The sequence below is a fragment of the Cucumis melo genome, chromosome 11 (genome assembly GCF_025177605.1).
Source record: "Cucumis melo cultivar AY chromosome 11, USDA_Cmelo_AY_1.0, whole genome shotgun sequence".
Lineage (NCBI taxonomy): Eukaryota > Viridiplantae > Streptophyta > Magnoliopsida > Cucurbitales > Cucurbitaceae > Cucumis > Cucumis melo.
The window spans coordinates 3,494,321-3,515,976 of NC_066867.1; the positions used below are offsets into that span (position 1 = coordinate 3,494,321).

Consider the following 21,656-nt stretch of genomic DNA (forward strand, 5'->3'; position numbering starts at 1 on the left):
CATGAATTTCCATATAATAAATTTTTACAAAAAAACACTTATCTAATTCAAATAGTTTATTGAGTAATTTTTCAAAAACTATAAATCGAGAAAAAAAAACTTTAATAGCATTTTTTTCTCTAAAATTTTCTCAATATTATATATTTAAAATGTTGTTAGTAAAATGACCCAAATTTGATAATCTATTTTACAATAATTTTGAATCACATAATATATATATATATATTCTTTACGATATTTAGATCGAAATGAATTTTTTCCACATTATTAAATATATCAAAATAAATTAAGATATTTATAAAATATAACAAAATTTTACATTTTAGCAATTTTATCACTCATAGACGTTAATAAAAGTTTATTATCGATAACCTAAAATTTTACTATATTTACTAAATATTTTTAACAATTTTACCGTCTAGAATATATGAATTAAAAGAAGAAATTAATATTGATCTTTTGTAGCTAAATTTCCTAATCGTTTGTAGTTGACGGCCGCTGTCATTCTTCCCGCTCAATGATGGTTTAACTTTCAAAATTCCAATTATTATCAATATTAAACGCGGGGATGACGTGTCCTTACAATTTTGAAAAACTCCCATCGTTAAGACATTGCCACGTCACCCACTATCTCCACGTCATCCACCCCCGTTTGAGTAAAAACTTAAAACACACCAAAACTATTTAAATTATAGAGAATTTTTTATTACATAAAAAATAAATAAATTAAATTTGAAGTTTGAAATCATACAAACAAACACTACCGTCGCTCTCTCGTCCTCCGGTTACTGGGACCTCTCTCTCTCTAAAAAGTTTCTCTCACATGATGAACTTGAGGAGAGAGAAAGCTTCCATTTCTTTCGTTTTCCTTCACGGATTCAGGTGAGAGAGCTTCTTGTTCTTGTTGTTATTCTTGTTTTCTGATTCTTGCTATTCCTATCCCGGATTCTTCTCCGGTTAACCGTACTTAACTGCTCGCCGGGACGACTTAATGGCCTCGTCGTCCCGAGCACGGAGTAGTTCACCGTTTTCGTACCGGAAGTCTTCCAGTCCCTATTCTTCAACTTCTTCTTCCTCTTCGTTTACAAATGGTAAGTTGATTCCGCGTTCTTGTTCGACTTCCGCGTCGTCTTACTTCAATTCCGGCGGCGGACTTGGTTCTCGATCCATGACTCCCAATCGAGGCCGTTCTGATTCAATGTACCATAGTCCACATGGTTCTAGCAGTCGTACTCCTGTCGGTTTCGCGTCTGAGGAGTTGAATAGTGAACCAGTGGATACATCGAGGTGCGGAGAGAGTATTTCTGTGACGATTCGGTTTCGGCCGTTGAGGTAATGTTAGATCTCAGTGTAGTGAATCAGATCTATGGACTTCGTCGGTGAGGGAGTCGTTGTTAATAATGCGGTGGATTCGTTTGACTTCGAAATTTGTGCTTGTAGTGAGAGGGAGTTTCAGAGAGGAGACGAGATTGCTTGGTATGCGGATGGGGATAAAATTGTGCGGAATGAGTATAATCCTGCAACTGCATATGCGTTCGGTATTGTCTCGCGGACTTCTTAATTTTAAATTACAATGATCGTTAGTTCGTAACTGTTATTGTGAAGGAGGACGGATATTCTTATGTGTGTGTGTGTGTGTTTAATATTGTTTTTTATCCGTGAATTTGATCTTCTTGGCGTTTTCTTGTTGCAGACAGAGTTTTTGGGTCTCAGACTTCTACTCCGGAGGTATATGAAGTAGCAGCCAAGCCTGTCATCAAAGCTGCCATGGAAGGTGTCAATGGTCTGTGACTCTTTCTCTTCAAGCTAAAAAATGGAGAGATTGAACTTCATTAATGTTTTTCGTATATACTAAGTTTCCGACTTCAATCATAATACTATTAATAAGTTTGTGACAATGCAGGAACTGTATTTGCTTACGGTGTCACAAGTAGTGGGAAGACGCACACAATGCATGTAAGTTCGATGACTTGATAAATTGTATCCTGTCTTTCTTTTTTCTTAACGAAAATTTTTATTCAAAATTACCAATTACGGGGTACTCTGTGCTGAATGAGTTACAGGCACTGCCAATGTGCGGTAGAGTTCAGTTCTCTGTAGTTTGATCTATACTTTTCATAGATTTACTCCTTAATAACAAAACTGGTTGGCAATAACTTAGCCTTTAGTAAATTTGTAGACGGCCTGGGGTAATTATTGGCTATCAATTAAGGGTGTAATTTTGTTGGGCTTATGAATATATAATAGATCCTTAAGCCATGGAACAGCATTCAAAATCCTATATCTAGATATTTATTTGTATGCATGGGCCTTGATATTGTTTCTCTTCCATTTCTTTTCTGTCACTAACCCATAATGTAGAAACTTTGTAGTCATCTCTCTCTCTCTCTTTCTCTCTCTCTCTCTTCTTAATAAATATTTATTGGTGATCATTTTTCATTTTTGCTTTGCTTTCCATTTTCATTTGTACAGGGAGATCAAAGTTCTCCGGGTATCATACCATTGGCTATAAGGGATGTGTTCAGTATTATCCAAGATGTAAGGATTTTTCAGGATATAGCACTGTGATATTTGTTACTATTAGTTGCTGCCTGCCTTTTCTAATGTTATTAAAATTATTAATTTCCATTTTATCTCGTTGTCTATCAGCTTGGGGCCTTACTATTGTTGTTATTTTTCTAATATGATTGATGTGCTGTTTTTTGTTGATTGATGTAATATGCTCCACCTTATTTTCAAGATTTGCGCGATCTTTTCACTATATACTGGTTTGGTTGATTATAAATTTCCTGATATTCAGACTCCAGGGCGGGAGTTCTTGCTTCGTGTGTCATATATTGAAATCTACAATGAGGTAATAAATCATCCTCACTAAAATCCATTTTGTTTGATTTTCAGTTTCAACTTTCTTTTGGAGTTAAATGGTACATCCTTCTATATTGGAGTTTTGTGGTCACCTCTTTGTAATACATCTTCATCTGAGTTGTGGTGTAAGGATTGAGTTTCATGATTCTAGGAATCTAGAATGTTACAAATTTGTAATCTATTTTTGTGGAATTTATTCTTCTGAACCAGGTCATAAATGACTTATTGGATCCAACAGGTCAGAATTTGCGTGTTAGAGAAGATGCACAGGTTTGTCCCTAGAGCTTTCTGTTGAAATTTTCTGACCTCGTGGATGTAGTCTTCCTTCTTTCACAGTTAGAAACACAAGAATAAGTGCATGGATTTTGTTTCAGGGTACTTATGTTGAAGGTATAAAAGAAGAAGTTGTTTTGTCACCTGGGCATGCACTTTCATTCATTGCTGCTGGAGAAGGTACTTAACATGTTCACAAGTCCACATCCCCTTTGCATTAATTCCTTTTTACTACTTTTGCATGATTGACACTGATCTTTTGTTTTCCATGATTGTTATTATTATTGAATTTGTTATTGCAGAGCATCGTCATGTTGGATCGAATAATTTTAATCTGTTTAGTAGCCGAAGCCATACAATATTTACGTTGGTAATATTTCTATCCTTGATAGTTGGGGTTTGGTCCTGTAACATGATATTACCTAAGCATATGTGATGTGACTGTTGGCTTAACTTTATGAATCTGGGTTTAGTTCTCCGTCTTATGAAGGGCCATTTAATTTTATCGCTTGTTACTATGCCTGGGTTTACTCTGTTTTGATCTGGACTCTTGTAGCATCGTGGGATTCATTAGGGATTATTTCATTTACATATTTCAAAATGAGTTGTAAGTGGTGTGGTAGTACTGAGATTGGGGAAAGGGAGAGGAGAGTGGAAGTTCTGTTAATGATGCTGAATGTTTTGTACTTGAGTAAAACCCAAGCTTCAGTCATTCAATGCTTTTCCTTTGTTGTTGCTGTGTGCACACCAGTTAGCTAAACGTAGTTTTCTTCTATTGAGCTGATCTATCCATCTATCTATGTATATTATTTTGTATGTCAAGATTGCCTCTTTATTCTATTCTTTAGTCTCCGATATGGACAGTAAATCATGTTGGGCTGTGTCTCACTATTATACAAACAAGCACTAGTGAAATTCACGACAATTTTCTTTTGTTATTTATGTTGGTTGTTTCAATCTCCGCTTCATTCTCTCTTTTTTGTTTGTCTGTTTTCAGATGATCGAAAGTAGTGCTCACGGGGATGAGTATGATGGAGTGATCTTTTCACAGCTTGTGAGATTGAAATACTTTATATAGTTTTATCAAGTCATGCTGATGACCATACTTTGTTGCTAATTTCTCTTCTTATCATCACTTTCATTAGAATTTGATTGATTTAGCTGGATCTGAGAGCTCAAAGACTGAAACGACTGGGTTACGGAGAAAGGAAGGGTCATACATAAATAAAAGTCTTCTAACTCTTGGAACTGTAAGTGTTTTTTCAATTCTTCTCACTGTTGATGACATGATATTTGGATTGTATGACTGACTTTATTCAAACGGAACATTTAGTTGTACATTAGTCTAAATCTGTCGTAACATATGATATAGATTTGCTGATCATATCATGTTCTAACATAAAGTTTCCATTTTCTTTAACTTCCAGTTAATTTATTTGATTTGAAGTTGTAGATAATTTCTGGTAATTTGGACTATTTTGATTTTTTGTAATAATTACTGATAACATGAATCATTGATTACAATGTGAAGGTTATTGGAAAGCTGAGTGAGGGGAAAGCATCCCATGTTCCATATCGAGATTCTAAGCTTACACGTCTTTTGCAATCTTCACTAAGTGGGCGTGGGCATGTTTCTGTGAGTATAGTATAAGCTGCAAAAATAGACCTTTGTTGTTGAATGTGAATTTTGCCTGTGACATTCTGCTATTTGTTTTCTCAGCTTATATGCACAGTTACCCCTGCATCCAGTAACATGGAAGAAACTCATAACACATTGAAGTTTGCAAACAGGGCCAAACGAGTAGAAATTTATGCCTCACGTAATAAGGTTAGTTGCTAATATTGCAATATTATGATCTTTATGTGGTTCAAATTGAAAAATATTTCTCATTCTCCCAAATGTGTTCCAGATTATAGATGAAAAATCATTGATTAAAAAGTATCAAAGAGAAATCTCTAGCCTTAAACAAGAACTCGATTTGCTGAAGAAGGGCATGCTTGTTGGTGTCAATCATGAAGAGATTATGAACTTAAGGCAACAGGTTCCTTTCCAATGCTTCATGTCACAAAAAAATGTAGGCTGGTTCTAAATTTTTATTAGGGTGGAACCTTCTTCTAATTGTTTTTTATTTATTCAACAGTTGGAAGAAGGACAAGTGAAAATGCAATCGAGGTTGGAGGAAGAAGAAGAAGCTAAGGTTGCCCTTACGAGTAGGATTCAGAGGCTGACTAAACTAATACTCGTCTCTTCAAAGAATTCAATTCCTTTGAGTGACATTCCCAGCCAGGCAAGGAATCGTTCTCTTGGTGATGATGATGTAAGTTCTCTTTCTGAAATTGACTGTGTAGTCAGCCTTTTCACTTTTCTGACAAATTTGACAACAATCCATATCACTAAGCAAAATTTAAAAGAAACATCAATTTACTAATTAGAAAAACAAATCACCCTTGCACTTTAAACTGCTTCATATCATTTAATAACTAAAATATTACTTTCGGGATTGATTGGTTCGTTCCTTGCTCATTTATTGATATTTCATATTGAAATTTGCCAGAATTTTGACGTCTTGAGAGATGTGTCATTGCCTACTGAGAGTGAAAACCTCAAGGGATCTCCCTCTTCGCTCTCAGAAGCTCAATCGAACCCTTCTTATGATTTCAAACAAAGAAGCTCTTCAAGCAAATGGAACGCGAATGAGGAGCTCTCTTCTGCCAGTAGTACAGTTACTGAATCAAATCAAGTGAGTGATCTCGGTGTTGATTCAATTATGTGAGTGTATGTGTATTGCTAATAAGTAGCTTATTGAGACAATTAATTCCCTCATCATTCGTTTGCAAGGTACGTAGCATTATTATTTTATACATGAGACCAGGAAATCATTCAACTAATTTCAAATCCATTCCGTTTGATATCTTCAGTTAAAATCATCCTACTTTGGCTACTGTTCGCCTTGGGCATTTGGACATTTCACTGTTATTTGGTTAAAAACTCATAATTAGAAGATTTATTGCTTTTAAGTCTTGGTGTTAATTTCTCTGAATCTCAACGGTCATATAGATTATAGTGATAGTTTTTCTGGTAATTTGATATAACAGTTATGTCTCACACAACTGAACAACCTGGAAGACATTTTTCGATTTTGAATAAGGGGCATTTGCAAAATCCTTCAGCCTTTGATATAATAGTTATGTCTCAAATAATACACTGTAATCTCGTTTTAAATAATCCTTCAGCCTTCGGCTTTTTTGGTCTTTCTATTTTTATCATTCACCCTTCAAAAAGTAACACAATTAATAGCAGTGATTCTGAAAACTATTCTCTTAAGGAGTTCTTAGATTGAGATCATTATTTACGCAAAATTAAAACTCGTGAGCTCTGATGGGCTAAGATAACAATACGTTGAGTAGTAAAGCAGCCTTGCCATGACTTGACGGCATAAATTACCACAAATTAACTTGTGGGACAAGGTGGACTATATGCTAGGATTGCATCAATGAAGTTTTTCAAATGATCACTATTTAATTCTTATTTGGATTAGCTTTCTTTCTTCAAGCTTTACTATTTGTCATGACTTATGGTGAAATCGAGGGGATTCATTACCATGCAATCTGAATAAACATAATGTGGCTTGGGGATGTGGTAACTGGTAACTGTAATTGGCTGTATATAAGCGTTTCTTTGTCTTTGGTTCTTAAATTTATCATTTAATATTTTTAATATTTTGATTAGTTGCTCTTGTTGATGTAAAATCCTGGTTTTTCAATGACTACCTTTTGGATGGTAGGGTGGGATGACAATGTCAGATCAGATGGATCTTCTAGTTGAGCAAGTTAAGATGCTTTCTGGAGAGATTGCGTTTAGTACGAGCACCCTTAAACGCTTGGTGGAGCAGTCGGTGACTGACCCAGAGAGCTCTAGAACTCAAGTAAATTGCATCTGCGCTTTGCATGATTATGTCTGTTCCCATTGGAAACTGTTAAAATATGACATTGTTGCTTCGTCCATTTCTTTCTTCTAAATGATTTGCATGCACTTGTATGACCACCGGTTAGACTCCCTACACTAACAATTACATTTAACTTAACCTTGGAGGTTTGTCTTCTAGTTAGATTACCTAATGCTTTTGTTTTGTTTTTGCTCGGATTCTTTTTAAATTGCCTAAATTATGGTGAATGAATTTAACGATATCTTAATCTTTGACCTGTTTGTAAGTGTCTCGGAGCTGTTGTGCACGATGTTATTTTTGTTCTGCAAGTGATTGCTTGATTTGAATTATGACTTGCTGCTTTTTTAATTTTAACCAACATTCAGAAAGCTGTTCTATGTATCGCCGAAGAAGTCCATTGGTTTATTATTGTCTGCTATTGTTTATATTCAAGCATTCTTACTGACATACAGATTGAGAGCTTGGAGCATGAGATTCAAGAGAAAAAGAAACAAATGAGGGTTTTAGAGCAACGAATAACTGAGAGTCGTGAGGCATCAGTTGCCAATGCTTCAGTGGCTGAAATGCAACAGGTGGCAATCTCCTTCGTGGTTAAACATTGGGTTTCAGCTAGTTATTTGTCGATCTGAACCAATTCTTAACTATGAATTTGTTTGTCATCAGACGGTTACCAGATTGATGGCCCAGTGCAACGAGAAGGGGTTTGAACTGGAGGTGAGTTAATGTAATGTGTTTTTAGCCTTTCAAGGTCAACGAGTTGGCAACCTAGGCATCCCCCAGCAGTTGAATAATCCCATCCATCAAATAATTGTGATGTTGGATTTGCATTTTATCAAGCTAGCAAGCACACTCTGGTGGTGGATTACCATATAATCTTCATACTGAACTCTTTGTTCATAATTTAACTGAATAATATTTTGATGAATGATCAGATCAAATCAGCTGACAACCGAATCCTCCAAGAACAGTTGCAGAACAAGGTTCACCATCTTGTTATATAATATTTTTTTCTTATACCTGTGTTTCTGCTAACCTTTCGCTCATTCAATATGTTTATTCCCCACCTCGTCCGAGCATCGGAGTTTCAACTATACGAATTTGGTTATTGACAGAGTGCAGAGAACAAGGAATTACAGGATAAATTACGTCTCTTGGAGCAGCAATTGACATCATTTACTGGCGATCGATCATCGTTGATATTTGAACAGCACGCAGCTGGAGAAAGTGTTGATGAGCTGAAAAAGAAAATTCAGTCACAGGTGATTTTAACATGCTTAAATTTGTGTATTCCATTCGGCATGAGGTTACCACGGTACTTTAACTGCTGCAATAACACTTTTTAAGCATAACTTAAAATTTGCGCCTCAATAGCAGAATTTCCAATAGCACTTTTTCTATACTGTTTTATATGTGCTCTCTTTCCATCAGGAGTTTGAAAACGAGAAATTAAAGCTGGAGCACGTTCAACTTTCTGAGGAAAACAGCGGGTTGCGAGTTCAGAATCAGAAATTAGCTGAAGAAGCTTCTTATGCAAAAGAACTAGCATCTGCTGCTGCCGTTGAGTTAAAAAATTTAGCTGGTGAAGTGACTAAGCTATCACTGCAGAACGCAAAATTAGAGAAGGAACTATCATCTGCTCGAGAAATGATCCATTCTAGAAGCATGCAAAATGCCAATGGTGTTAATCGCAAGTATAACGAAAGCTTAAGACCTGGGAGGAAAGGGAGGCATTCTGGGCGTCTTAATGAAAGGGCCGGGACAATTAATGATGAATTTGATACCTGGAGTCTTGATTCCGATGATTTAAAATTTGAACTTCAGGCAAGGAAACAACGTGAAGCTGCCCTCGAAGCTGCTTTAGCTGAAAAGGAATTTGTAGAAGATCAGTATAGGAAAAAGATTGAAGATGCAAAGAAGAAAGAGGAGGCTCTGGAAAATGATTTGGCTAACATGTGGGTGCTTGTTGCTAAGTTGAAAAAAGAGGGAGGAGGAGTCGGGCCAGAGTTACCGAGTGACGCTAGGCATAATGGTGAAGTAGCAGTAGAATGCTTTGTTGATGAAAAAAAATTCAAAACAAGAACCGATTCTAGCATTACGGACAGAGGAATGGTGGATATCTTAAAACCAGCTGGAGTGGAAGTGCCAAAGGAAGAACCACTCGTTCTCCGCCTCAAGGTACTCTTTTTTTTTTGTTTGGAGGGAGGATTTACATAGTTTACTAATGTTTTAGTGTACAGGGAATAATTCAGATTACCGATGTGCCTCTAGAATTGGAGAGTTTATATAGATTACTTCTCTGGACTCTGGGTTGAAATCGTAAATCGAACAAAGATGAATACAACTTAGTGACTGTTCTGAAATTGACAAATAAAGAACACATACAAATATGAAAAAGTAGAGAATCGATACACAAATTACACAAAGATAGAGAACAACTAAATGTGTGTTAGCCACGTTCGTAGAGTAGAGGAAGAAGATATTATTGGGTGAATTTTACATATTTACAGAATGGAGTTATCTCTAAGGTTTGGATGTTTCTACAATGCATTCTCCAAACTCTAGGTTTTATAAATAACACAAAGTTGAACTACCTAAATAATTTAGGTTTACGTTATGGATCATTCGAAGTGCCAGACAATGGACTGAGATGGAAGTAACTTGAAAATTCATTGAACTCAGCCAATTTCGCCATGACTGTGTAACTTCAATAGGGGAATATTATCGGATGATATAATATAAAATTTACTTTCACCTACCAACTTAAACTTTTTGGTCGATTGGTTATCGAGCAATATTAACTCTGTTGGTATCAGGCAAAGATGCAGGAGATGAAGGAAAAAGAGCTAAAAAGCATGACAAACGGGGATGTGAATTCCTCCAATACGTGTAAAGTATGTTTTGAATCGCCAACTGCAGCAATTCTTCTTCCCTGTCGGCATTTCTGCTGTAAGAAACTCTTTTGAAAATTGCTTTCCTTTTGGTATTGCATTTGAATTTCTTTAGATTATACAATTAAGGTGTTCCACCATTTTGCAGTGTGTAAATCTTGTTCTCTTGCTTGTTCCGAGTGTCCAATCTGCCGTACAAACATTGCGGATCGGCTTTTTGCATTTACTTCTTGATGTGGCATATACACACACACGCACACCACCTTATTATCCTCTCGATAAAGGTACGTAATTTCTTCAACTATGTCCGAGCCCCACTTTCAACCTGTCTTACATTTAGGCTCCATTTGAGAATTTTAACTAGATTTTAGCTATTAATTAATTAAAAGTTTTACTCTCTAAATTTACGGTGATGTGTAGAATCTTGTTAATGTAGGTCTCCTATGTTAAAAGCTCGATTCTATAACCAATTAGTTTTTAAGAAACTAAATATATTTTCTCTTGATGTGTTACAATAATCTTTTCATCCTTTCAAGAGTTCAATTTTTAACTAAATTCAGAAAACAAAAAACAAAATATAAAATCTACTTATTACCCAAGGAACCACCTGTCTTTATCTAATTACCCTAATACACGAAGGACAGTTTGTTTTTTGGGAATGCAGATAACTGCAATATTCACATGACCAAACTTATAGATGTCTGGAATTTCATATGTGGTAATCTGAAAGTCCATCCTGAATTCCCATAAAATAACGACCTCTAAACATCTAATACCTAACTAATTATTTTGAACTTGGCAAAATATTTACTGTTCTCACCAGCGTTTGACAACTTTAGAAAAACTGGTAAAATTATTCAATGTTCGTTTCAAGAAAGCATTTGAATAATAATACTTGTCCTTCTCTAGTTTTATTTGGATTGTTTTAGTTTTCTGTATAGTTCTTATGCATTGCTGTAAAAGGATTTTATCGTCTTACTTTGATATTTTTGTATCTTTCAACATTAATCTATTTCATTATTTCAACAAAAAGTTATATTTTGTTTTAGGAGAAAGAAAATGTGACAAAGCGTCTAATCTGAACTTGTGTTGACAGGGATTTGTCTTTGAAGCTACCATTTGCTAGATACCATGCAATTCCAAGGAGAATATTCTTTGATTAATCCGTATGTATCTTCTGAAAGCCAATATATTCATATCATATTTTTCATACAATATCTGAAAAATGTAAAAATAATATGAGTGAGAGATGGAGAGAGTGAGAGTGAGAGAGTGAGAGAGAGAGAGAATTACATTACATTTCAATGTTTCAGATGCAATGTTGGTATTGCTTTCTTTTAGTATGTAGCAGAATGCCATAATTGCCTCTGAAATATCATTCCAATTGTATAGAAAATTATTGCTTTTTCCCTTTTTTTTCCTAGCTAACAAGTAATATAGTGGGTTTATAAAGAAAACGGTTTGGTTTGGTTTAATTTGGTGGCAAAATCAAACCAAACCAAAAAAATTTTAAATTTTCGTACATGAAACTGAATTGAACTTATTTATTGGTTCGCTATATGGTTCGATTCAATTCTAAATTCAATTTTGGTATTTTTAAATATTTTAAAAAAGTCCGATTCGATTTTAATTTTGGTTTTTTACTATTTTTCTAAAATACATAAATATAAGGATAAATATATATCGTAGTAAAAAATGTTTCAATTTGTTTTCAAAATTGAAATCGAATCAAATTGAATTAATTTGGTTTCAAAATTTTTTTAAATTAGATTAAACCACATTTTTTGGTTCCTTGAGTTTTCAGTTTTGAGAAAAGGTTCACTTTTTTGCAGTTTGATGATCATTCCTATTAAATTAGGTTAGAATCGAACAATTATAAGGACAAAGATTAAAATCAAATCAGCTTAGAATAAAAGGGAGCAAAATAGTATTTTAATCTAGAGTTTAAATATTTTGCGATCCTTAAAGTCTTAGAGTGAGTAGCATAGTAATTTGGTAGAATTGGTGGAAGAAGATTTTGATGGAGGGAGAGGGGCAAGGGAACAAACATTTTGATTTTCTTGTCTTTTTAACTCTTTAAGAATGCGTTCAAGGGATTGAATTGGTTGTGCCAGTGATTATTACAGTAATTGACTTGTTATAGTTGGTTAATTTTAATAAATAGCAGTTGAAGAGTAAAGTAGTTTAATCGAAAAATCAATCCCGATTGATGCTCACTTTAACTTAGATTATAAGTAGTTGTACACAACACTATTATATGCTCCAAATATGAAATTGACCACTAACGTATCCTAAACAATCTCTAAGTTTGATTCATTTCAGTCTTCAAAATTTACGGTTTCAAAATGTTTATATCAGTCATTCAACGTAAAAAAATTGAAAAAACATTTTATCATGACAATATTAGTTTTCAAATGCTTTTGTAAAGCTTGTAATCACACTCATATGCATACTCAAAACTTCATCACTAATTTCGTAAAAATAAAATAAAGTGAACGATCAAATTGTCTATGTATTGAGAATTTAAGAAATAAAAAATATATTTTAAAAATCAATACAAAAATTTACAATCTGAACATATATGAACTAACATAAAATATACTATTCCAAAGTTAGAATAGATCCAACTTAGATACAAGAATGTTATTGATCACAAAGTCTATGATCCAAATATTCTTATCACCGAAACGTCGATATTCACTTGGTTAAAGTTAAGTGGAAGATACTTTTAACTTTAAAATATTAACTATATAACAACATTTTAAAAGAGTTGTAAATATAACGAAGTGTATAGATCAAAAGTTCAAATCTCTACCCATAAACTCTAAACCAATTAATCAAAGTTTTACAATTTTTTAAATTAAAAAAGAAAGGAAAAGAATGGGTACCAGAAGTATATGAAAATTGTCTTATTCATACAAATGTCCAAAAACAAACTTTCATTTAGACTCTCTCATTCATCGATCACTATATTGGAAACATATCACAACAAAAGTGCAATCATTATATCAAAATCAATTATTTGATCATTCAATTGGATCATTGGTTACAACCTGTGCACTTCAACGATTTTAGATTCTCATGATCTCATTCCTATCTAGCGATCACGACTCATGTGTTTCAAGCTTCATCAAAATTCCATTGTTATCGTTCTTCATCACATGTTCTAGACCTCTTTCTACATATACTCATGACTTAACTTGACAATATTTGGGTTGACCCATTGTACATAATCGATTTGACGAACTTGAATTTTTCTATATTCAACCCAATACATGTACACTCCTACTTTTTCTCAAACTCATACCAGAAAACACTTGCAAGAAACTCAACTAGTTAGCATGCTAAACTTAAAAGGCATGGTTAGGAGTGGAGTGAGTTATAGTAGTCCACCCCTTGTTTAGGACAATGTTTAGTTTTAGTTGAGAATTAGGATTAGGATTGAAAATAACCAATATGTCATAACTATTTTTCAACCCTATATAGGTGTATTTGTTTCAAGGGTTGGGAAGTTCATCAACCAACTTTCGAACACCACCTTTGGTGATCATCACCAACTAATCTCCGACCACCAGCTCTGGTGACTCCATCGGCGAACTTCTAACAACCAACTCTGGTGATCATCATCATCAATCAACCTTGAAATTTTTTAATAAAAACATTTTTAGGGTTTAGGATAATCTATAGTGATCATCATCGACCAATCTCTGACTACCACCTCCACTGACTCTACGACGAACTACCAAAAACCAACTGTAGCGATAATCGCTACCAATTAACCTTGAAATTTTTTAATAAAAACATTTTTATGGTTTAGGCTAATCTCCGGTGATCGTTGTTGGCCAATCTCCAAATACGATGACTCTACCAAATTTCTAACAACCAACTCCACTAGAAACTGTTGCCATCGACTAATATTGAATTTTTTTTATAAAAATATTTTTAGTATATATAACAAACAAAAGAAACTTGTATATACAAATACTTTAAAAAAATTAAAGCACGTTGTGTTTTTATTTTAAGAAGTTTTTATTAAAATTGTTTAAATAAAAATGAATTTTTGAAAAACCTTTTTTCTAAGTTATTCCAAATACACATTTAGTTTAATTAAACAATATTTTCTAGAATACAATTTCGTATGTTTTTTCTTACAAAGTTATTTTCTCTACTTGTTAAACTTTGTTAATAGTCATAAATAGAGATCGTAATTAAATCATTTATTTAATAAACAACCTAACTAACAAGATTTAACTAAATCACATATCAATCTCTATAAAATTTGTTATAACATAAAATTGTATAAGATATGCATCCTAGTCCGTAATAAACTAGTTTGTATAAATCAGTGAAAGATACGAACTATGTTTTCAAAAAATAGTATTTCATATTTATGCCAAAAACCAAAAAATAAACATGATATAACACAAACTATAATAATATGTCCATTAGACATAAATTATAACTATTCATATTATAATAATCTATAACATAAATACATATTACAATAACTCACCATGCATTTGGATGCACTCCAAAATGTTAATAATCTAAAACCAATGAGCTCATCACTTATGCTTTTCCGAAGAAACAGCTAAAAAAAGTCTTAAGGATTTCAAATGAAACATAATAACATTTTGGGGGTTGAAGGGATTTTCTTTTTGTTCATTTTCTTGAAAAGAAAACTTCATACTTTACAAAAGAATATGTGGGGAAGATGAAGAATCAAGAAAGTCCTCAACACACCAACCAGGCAAACTCTCCAAATACTCTGATATTACCAATCCTTTGCTAAACCCCATTTTGCTCCTCTTCCTCGAGCATTTCTTCAACAACCCTTCATTTTCCTCGCCGCCGCTTCCCACCGAGGAGGAACAAGAAGAAGAAGTCGCCGTCGACGGGGACACCTTCACGCCGGTGAGAAGAAACCGGCTGTGCTTCTGGGTGTGTTCGCTGGTGTCATGAATTGGGATGTCGCATTCTCTACAGAGGATTGCTCTGTCTTCCCGACAGAACAGAAACGCTCGCTGGATTTGGCAGACATCGCATAACGGCTGTGAAGTAGCAGCGGCGGAGGCGGCGGAATGGAGGAGAGAGAAACGGCTGTGTTTACTGGCGAGCTTGTTGGCTCGGTGGACTTGGCGGTCACAGGCGGGGCAGAGGGCGGCTTCATCGGAGGGGCAAAAAACAGAGGCTTCTTCTTTGTCGCAAACATCACAACGGATCTTCATTTCTTTTCCTTTAAAGTATTCTTTCTTCAATGGGAAGGGAAGATTATATATAGAGTACACAAAATTAATTGGATTGACTTTTTTTTTTTATAGAAAAACTCATTTTGTTTATTTATTTATTTATTTATAATAAAAATGGTTTAAAATACCTTTAGACCAACTCGGGGTTGTTCCAAAGCATAATAAGAATTACTGAAAAACAGATGAATGTTCAAAAATTGATAAGGAAAGCAAGAAGAATATCAAAATAGTTTTTTTATTTATTATTCTTTTATATAAGTAAATAAATAAATAAATAAATAAATATTTATATTTATACTTAATATATATATAATTATATTTTTGTTTAGGGCGAGGCGAGGGCTGGGTAGGGGTCGGGGAATTCTGTCCCTGGCCCCTTGTTGCTAACGGGAAAAAAAATTTTCCTACTCCCTCCCCCATTTCTTGTGTATTCACGGATTCTCCGCTTCGTTTAAGGCAGGTCCCCACGGGTTAAATGGATATCACTATTGATAATATATAATATTTTAACTAATCACTATACTCACCTTTTCGACCGATTAGTGGGGTATGTGAGAATTTGAACATTTCATTTTAGAAGAGACGTTTTTAAATATAGCAAAATATAGTAAAATCTATCAAATTCTCTATAGTTCATTCAAGTATTTTTTGCTATATTTTGTAAATAATTTCAATTTTTTTGTTGTTCATACAAATTTTTCATTTCAAAAAGATCATTGGACTATACTCACCTTAACAAGCTAAACTCAATTTTCTTAAAAAGAAAATTGTACAAACCACCCTTAAACTATAAGATGAGTTACGATCACTCCCCTAAACTTCCAATTTGCTAAATTTATACCTTCGTAGTTTCAAAATGGTTGCAACCAACCCCTTTTTTAAATTAAGTTATTTACGGGAGGGGTAGATCTGTAATAATTTTGAGAGAGTACGAAAGATATACACTTGCAGACAATATAGACTACTACCTCTGTCCATCTATATCATTTTAGACACATATCGTAATCTATCATGGTCTATCACATATATGTTATAATATTTTGCTATATTTGTAAATATTTTTAGAAGTTTAAATATATAAAATAATTTTCCAAACTTAATAAAGTAATGTTTTATTTAAATAATTAAGTTAAATTACAAGTTTAATATTTGAATTTTTGGGTTTGCTTCTTAGTCATTTTTAACTTTAGTTCATCAACATACGAAACATCTCGGTCAATAACATATGCCTAAACCAATTAAGCTAATAAGTGATTGAAATTGTGTATTGTAGGTTTATGCTATTAAACTATGTTAGTTTAATGCTAATGTGACATACTAACCATATCTTCGAGAATTATGTACTTGTTGCATCGCAAACCTAACTAACTTATCAGATAGGATCACATTAAAGTTGGTTGAATTCAAAGATTGAACATGTTTTAGTCTCATAAAACCATTCTAAAAACTTAAGGACTAAACTTATTATTAGAAAAAGAACATTTGGTAGTTTGAACTAAAAAAAGTGTTCGTTTAAATTTCATAAAATAATAATAATAATAAAGAGTATTTGATCAAACTTAGAGGTAACTAATAAGCTTTTGAATAACGAGACTACTACCCCAAACAAGTTTAGAGGTAGACCATGTGACTTCTTTATTAGATAATCTTTTTCTTTTTTAATTGCGTTTCTTTTGTTTTTTTGTACAAATGGAGGTGGGGAATTCAGACCACAAGTCTATTGGTCCTCGGTGTAAATCGTTATCAGTTAAACTAAGTTTTTGTTAGTGAGAGTTTGTTTCCTTTGTGACTTACTGCATTAATACATTTCTAGTTCTTAAGTTTCGATGAATATGTATGTTTGGTTCATGAATTTCAAAAATATACCTTTTTAGTCCTTAGGTTAATAAGAATAGACTCATTTAGTTCATGAATTTTTTAGAAATAGGTTTTAAAAAGTCCTAAAAATTATTCAATTATAGAGTAATTTATATAAATGTAACAAAAGCACAAAATATTTACCGTCCGTATAACAAAATAAAAAAAGTTCATGATACGCAATCATTTTTAATAAATTTCATATATGCCCTTGCGATTTATTTCTTCTTTGTGATTTATTAATCTTGGGTCATCTTGGTGCAATTAAGGCCTGAGATCGAATAACTAAAGGAAGAAGTCTTTCATCTTGGAGCATCTCAGAGCAATGTATGCCCAAGACCGAATAAAATAAAGCCAAAATTCTTTCATCCCGGCCCATCTCGATGCCATTAAGGCCTGACATCCAATAACTAAAGAAATAATTCTTTCATCTAGGGCATCTCGAGGCATGGTATTGAGCATATGTGGCCGATTTATCAAATGTTGACTAGAGTAATTTTGGTATTTTACATTGTGAGCTTTTTTCGTTTTCAAAATTATTCTATACAATATAAATATTTTGTCGGTTTGTTGTATTTTTAAAAAACTTCAAAATTATAAAAGAGAGTTTAACAGAAAATATAAATTTTAGAAATAATTATTCTAATTCTAAATGACATATAATAATTTAAAATAAAAAAAAAATAAAAAAGAGGATCAAATATGTACTTTTTGAAATCTCCAAAACCAAATCAATTTAGTCTTGTGGACTAAAAAAAGTTAATATTTTTAAAACGGAAAAAGACAGAACTCATGAAAAGTGCTTTTCTTCGATTATTTAAAGTTGGTCACTTTCTTGAAAATTAAAAAAAGAAAAGAAAAAGGAGAAAAAACTATCAAAATAAAATTAAAAGTCTAAATTGGTTGGTGAGAGAGGTGGGATTATCCTTCCCTAATTTTCATCACTATATTTAGGGATTTTTCTATAACATATCCAATTTCATTGGGAGAAACAAAAAAAATTAATTCAACTATACTATTCATTCCAATACACATGCAAATAAAACTTCTCATAATTATTTAATTATTATATAAATATTGTAATTATCGTAGATGACAAAAAAAAAGTATTTACAAAATAAATAAAATTTTCAGAATATTTTATCAATAATAAATGAGTGTTTTTAGATTTGAAATTTTATTATATTTATAAATATTTTAGTTCATTTTATTTATATTTATAAACAATTTTATAACAAAATTAACAATTTAAAATACAATAATTAGATATATTCAAGTGAGAACATGAAATCACATCATTTATTAGTTTTTGACTCTAACATCATCTTTGTTAGAAAATATCTTCATTAAAAAAGTTGTGAAAATCTTGATTAATCTAGCATGGGTCCTATGATGAAGAAAAAAAAAAAAGAAAAAATCCCTAAATGATATATGTGTATAATATGGAGATGGAATTCGAATATATGGTGAAAAGGTCATACATGTAATATATAAGTTAATAAGAGACATGCGACAAATGAATAAATATATTATTTAAACAGACGTTTTAAGTTATGACCATACAAATTTCTATACCTTAAAGATAAAGCCTAAAACACAACACCCCTATCCCACGTTCTTAGGTTATTACTTTCTATAATAATTAATTAAAGTTTGGAGTTACGAACCCCATGAAAGTATCAAACTATAGTACATAGTTGCAATAATAAATATTTGAATTTATATGAGATGAGGACATACAAAAATGTGGTTGGTTTGTGTTGACAAATATATATATATATATTATTAGGTTATTATTATTATTATTAGAGATAGTTGAATTTTTATTCTTTTTTGTATTTTGGGACTACTGGTTTGTTGTAGCTTTTTTTTTTTAAAAAAAAAATTATTAACATTTTTTCAATAAATTTTAAAAATGTATTTACATATTATTTGCATGAAAATTATTATTGTGATTATTTAATAAATTAACTTCAAAGAACTAAATTTAAGATTTACTAAAACATCTAAGAGCATAAAACTGAAATTTAACAAATATCAAAGTATGGAAAATAAAATGTTATTATTTTAGAAAAAAATGATATTTAAAATATAATATAGTGAATCAAAATATTTAAAAAATATAACAAAATTTCATGTTTTATTAATTAATAGATATCAAAAGAAGAAGTTTATAATAGAATAAAAAAATATTAGTATATTTTGTAAATATTTTTGTTGAAAAAAAATTTTAAAAAGAAAAGAAAGAGCCCTTGAAGATCCAATAAATAAAAAAGATTGCAATCTCATTTAAATATTCATAGAGAATCAAATTGTAAAGCTAAACGACAACCAATGCCTTTTTAATTGCTTGCAAGGCAATGTTAAGTATATATTAAAATTAATCTCCATAGTGGACTTTGATTATTGTTAATGAAGCCCTTGAAGAAAGAAGAATAAGAAATATGATATGTTTATATATCAAATTGACCAAAAAAGATTCCTGAGTTGTAAAGCATAGAGATTTTTGTGTGATTCTAATCGCATGGAAAGATTATTTTATTATTAGAGAGAAATATAAAAAAACATACAAACAAAATATATATTTATATATTCATAATATTAGAGTTCATATATATATATATACAAAATCATAGCATATAATGTGGACACAATTTGGTCATTTGTTCGAGGCGTTATATCAAATATTCAAGATATTCTAGCATGGTTAGTCTAATCTATCGATCTCACGGTGAGGTGAGATAGGTCATGTAACCGATTTGCCTCGTAGTGTTATGTTAATCCAACCTTCAAGTTAGTGCTTTGATTGAAGTAGTCTACATTTTAGATTAGATTATTTAGGTAATAACATATATGCATATTAAATAGCTCCAACTTGTCAACTTAAACGGAGCTCAATCGATTACATTATTGTATAGTTTTCTAAAAGTCAATCACTCGAATTTTGACTTGCTGTACAAATTTATATCAGTTTTAAAATGAGTCCAATTTTAAGGCTTTATTTTAATAATCATTTGGTTTTTAATTTTTGAAAGTTAAGTTTATAAACATCTCTCCTACTTTTAAATTTCTTACTTTTTTTTTATGTACTTTTTACCGATGATTTTAAAATTTGATATTCAAATTACAAGTTTATTCCATGTTTATTATTTATGGATTATACGTAAATTTCGACCCTAATAACCCTAAAGTCAACAAATCTTATATGTTTTTTTCTCAAATTGAACTTAAATATACACACATATATATAAAAGAGTAGATAAAGAAACATTATAATATATTTCTAGGAAAAAGAGCATTATAGTATTAAAATAGGACAATAATTGAATTGAATGTATAGTGTTTGTCACATGTGGTTACTCCTCCACTTTATTCCTAGAGGAAGGAATATTTGATACCCAAAATCTTCAAATTTATTTACATCTAGTTTGATAATAATATTGTTTTCAAAATTTATCTTTGTTTGTTCTTTTTTAAATTTCAGTCTAGAATTTAGAAGTTTCTGAAAAATTCTTTAGTTTGATTTTTAAAATTAACTTAACTTTTTAAGAATATTTCTAAAAAGCTAAATACGAAACGAAGAAAAAACTTGTGAGTGAAAGTAATGTTTATAAACTTGATTTTCATAAAATTAAAAACTAAAAGTTGAATAGTTACTAAACTAAATCGTAAAGAATATTAATTTTGTAACTACTATTATCTTAAATTAATACGGTGTTTGGATTACACTTTTAAGTGTTCAATTAAAAAAATATATTATTTTGAAAAAAATTAGAGTGCTCGAAAACCACTTGTAATAGGTTTTTAAGTGATTTTAAACAATTTTCACAAGCAATAAGTTTCTTTGAAAATATTTTTCCTTAAGAACCCTAAACAAATATAGATAAACTTATGTTTTTGCATGTGTGAAAAATAGGTGTATCATGACTTTAAAAAGAGAAATGTAGATATACCTTGATGTAAAGTGTAGACCTCACCCTAGAAGCCAAAAGGTACTCAATTTGATTTGGAGTATAACCTTAATTATTTGGTTTTGACTAAGATAATGTATTGTTGTAGAAAGTTGGATATTTCCCAATAAAAAACAAAAAAGGAAAATGAAAAATGAAGTTTGATTTTAACTGTATAATTCAAATTAGTTGAAGGGAACTATTGTAAATGGCAAAATCGTTGAACTATTCCCAAGATATAGTAAAATTTCAGATTCTATCGATTAATAGTTTCAAGGAAAAAACCATTTGATGTATGTGGTTTTTTTCTTTTTACATTTATGTTTTTCGAATTTTCTTTTTTTTTTAAATAAAAAAAATACCATAAATTAATAAAAGATGGTAGGAACATTTGAGTTTAATTTTTTTTTATGTAATATAGTAACTCATTTAACTTATAGAAAAAATGGTGAAAGAAATAATTGAAATATTGGATAGTCAAATGTAAACGATCGTACCAAATAGTCTTAAAAGTCGTTTAGATTTGGATAGTCAAATTTAAACGATCAAATATAAACGATTGTTTATTAAATGTAAACGATCCAAAAGAATATTTGACTACCAAATTTAATAAAATACAATCGATAT

General features: G+C 31.6%; 2 protein-coding genes across 2 annotated transcripts; one reads left to right on the forward strand and one right to left on the reverse strand.

The window, feature by feature from the left end:
• Positions 1–761: 761 nt before the first annotated feature.
• On the forward strand, positions 762–11,388 carry LOC103499714 (kinesin-like protein KIN-7D, mitochondrial). Its single transcript, XM_008462780.3, has 25 exons — positions 762–1,332; positions 1,441–1,538; positions 1,694–1,783; positions 1,904–1,956; positions 2,473–2,538; positions 2,801–2,854; positions 3,076–3,135; positions 3,240–3,318; positions 3,441–3,508; positions 4,136–4,192; positions 4,284–4,388; positions 4,670–4,774; positions 4,859–4,966; positions 5,049–5,180; positions 5,280–5,456; positions 5,694–5,879; positions 6,924–7,064; positions 7,538–7,657; positions 7,749–7,799; positions 8,018–8,065; positions 8,198–8,344; positions 8,514–9,260; positions 9,899–10,031; positions 10,122–10,257; positions 11,070–11,388. The coding sequence occupies exons 1-24, from the start codon at positions 992–994 to the stop codon at positions 10,205–10,207; spliced, it is 3,252 nt and encodes a 1,083-aa protein (XP_008461002.2). The 5' UTR covers positions 762–991; the 3' UTR covers positions 10,208–10,257; positions 11,070–11,388.
• Positions 11,389–14,537: 3,149 nt separating this feature from the next.
• On the reverse strand, positions 14,538–15,244 carry LOC103499713 (B-box zinc finger protein 21-like). The gene has a single exon (XM_008462779.3). The coding sequence runs from the start codon at positions 15,199–15,201 to the stop codon at positions 14,665–14,667; it is 537 nt and encodes a 178-aa protein (XP_008461001.1). The 5' UTR covers positions 15,202–15,244; the 3' UTR covers positions 14,538–14,664.
• Positions 15,245–21,656: the final 6,412 nt, after the last annotated feature.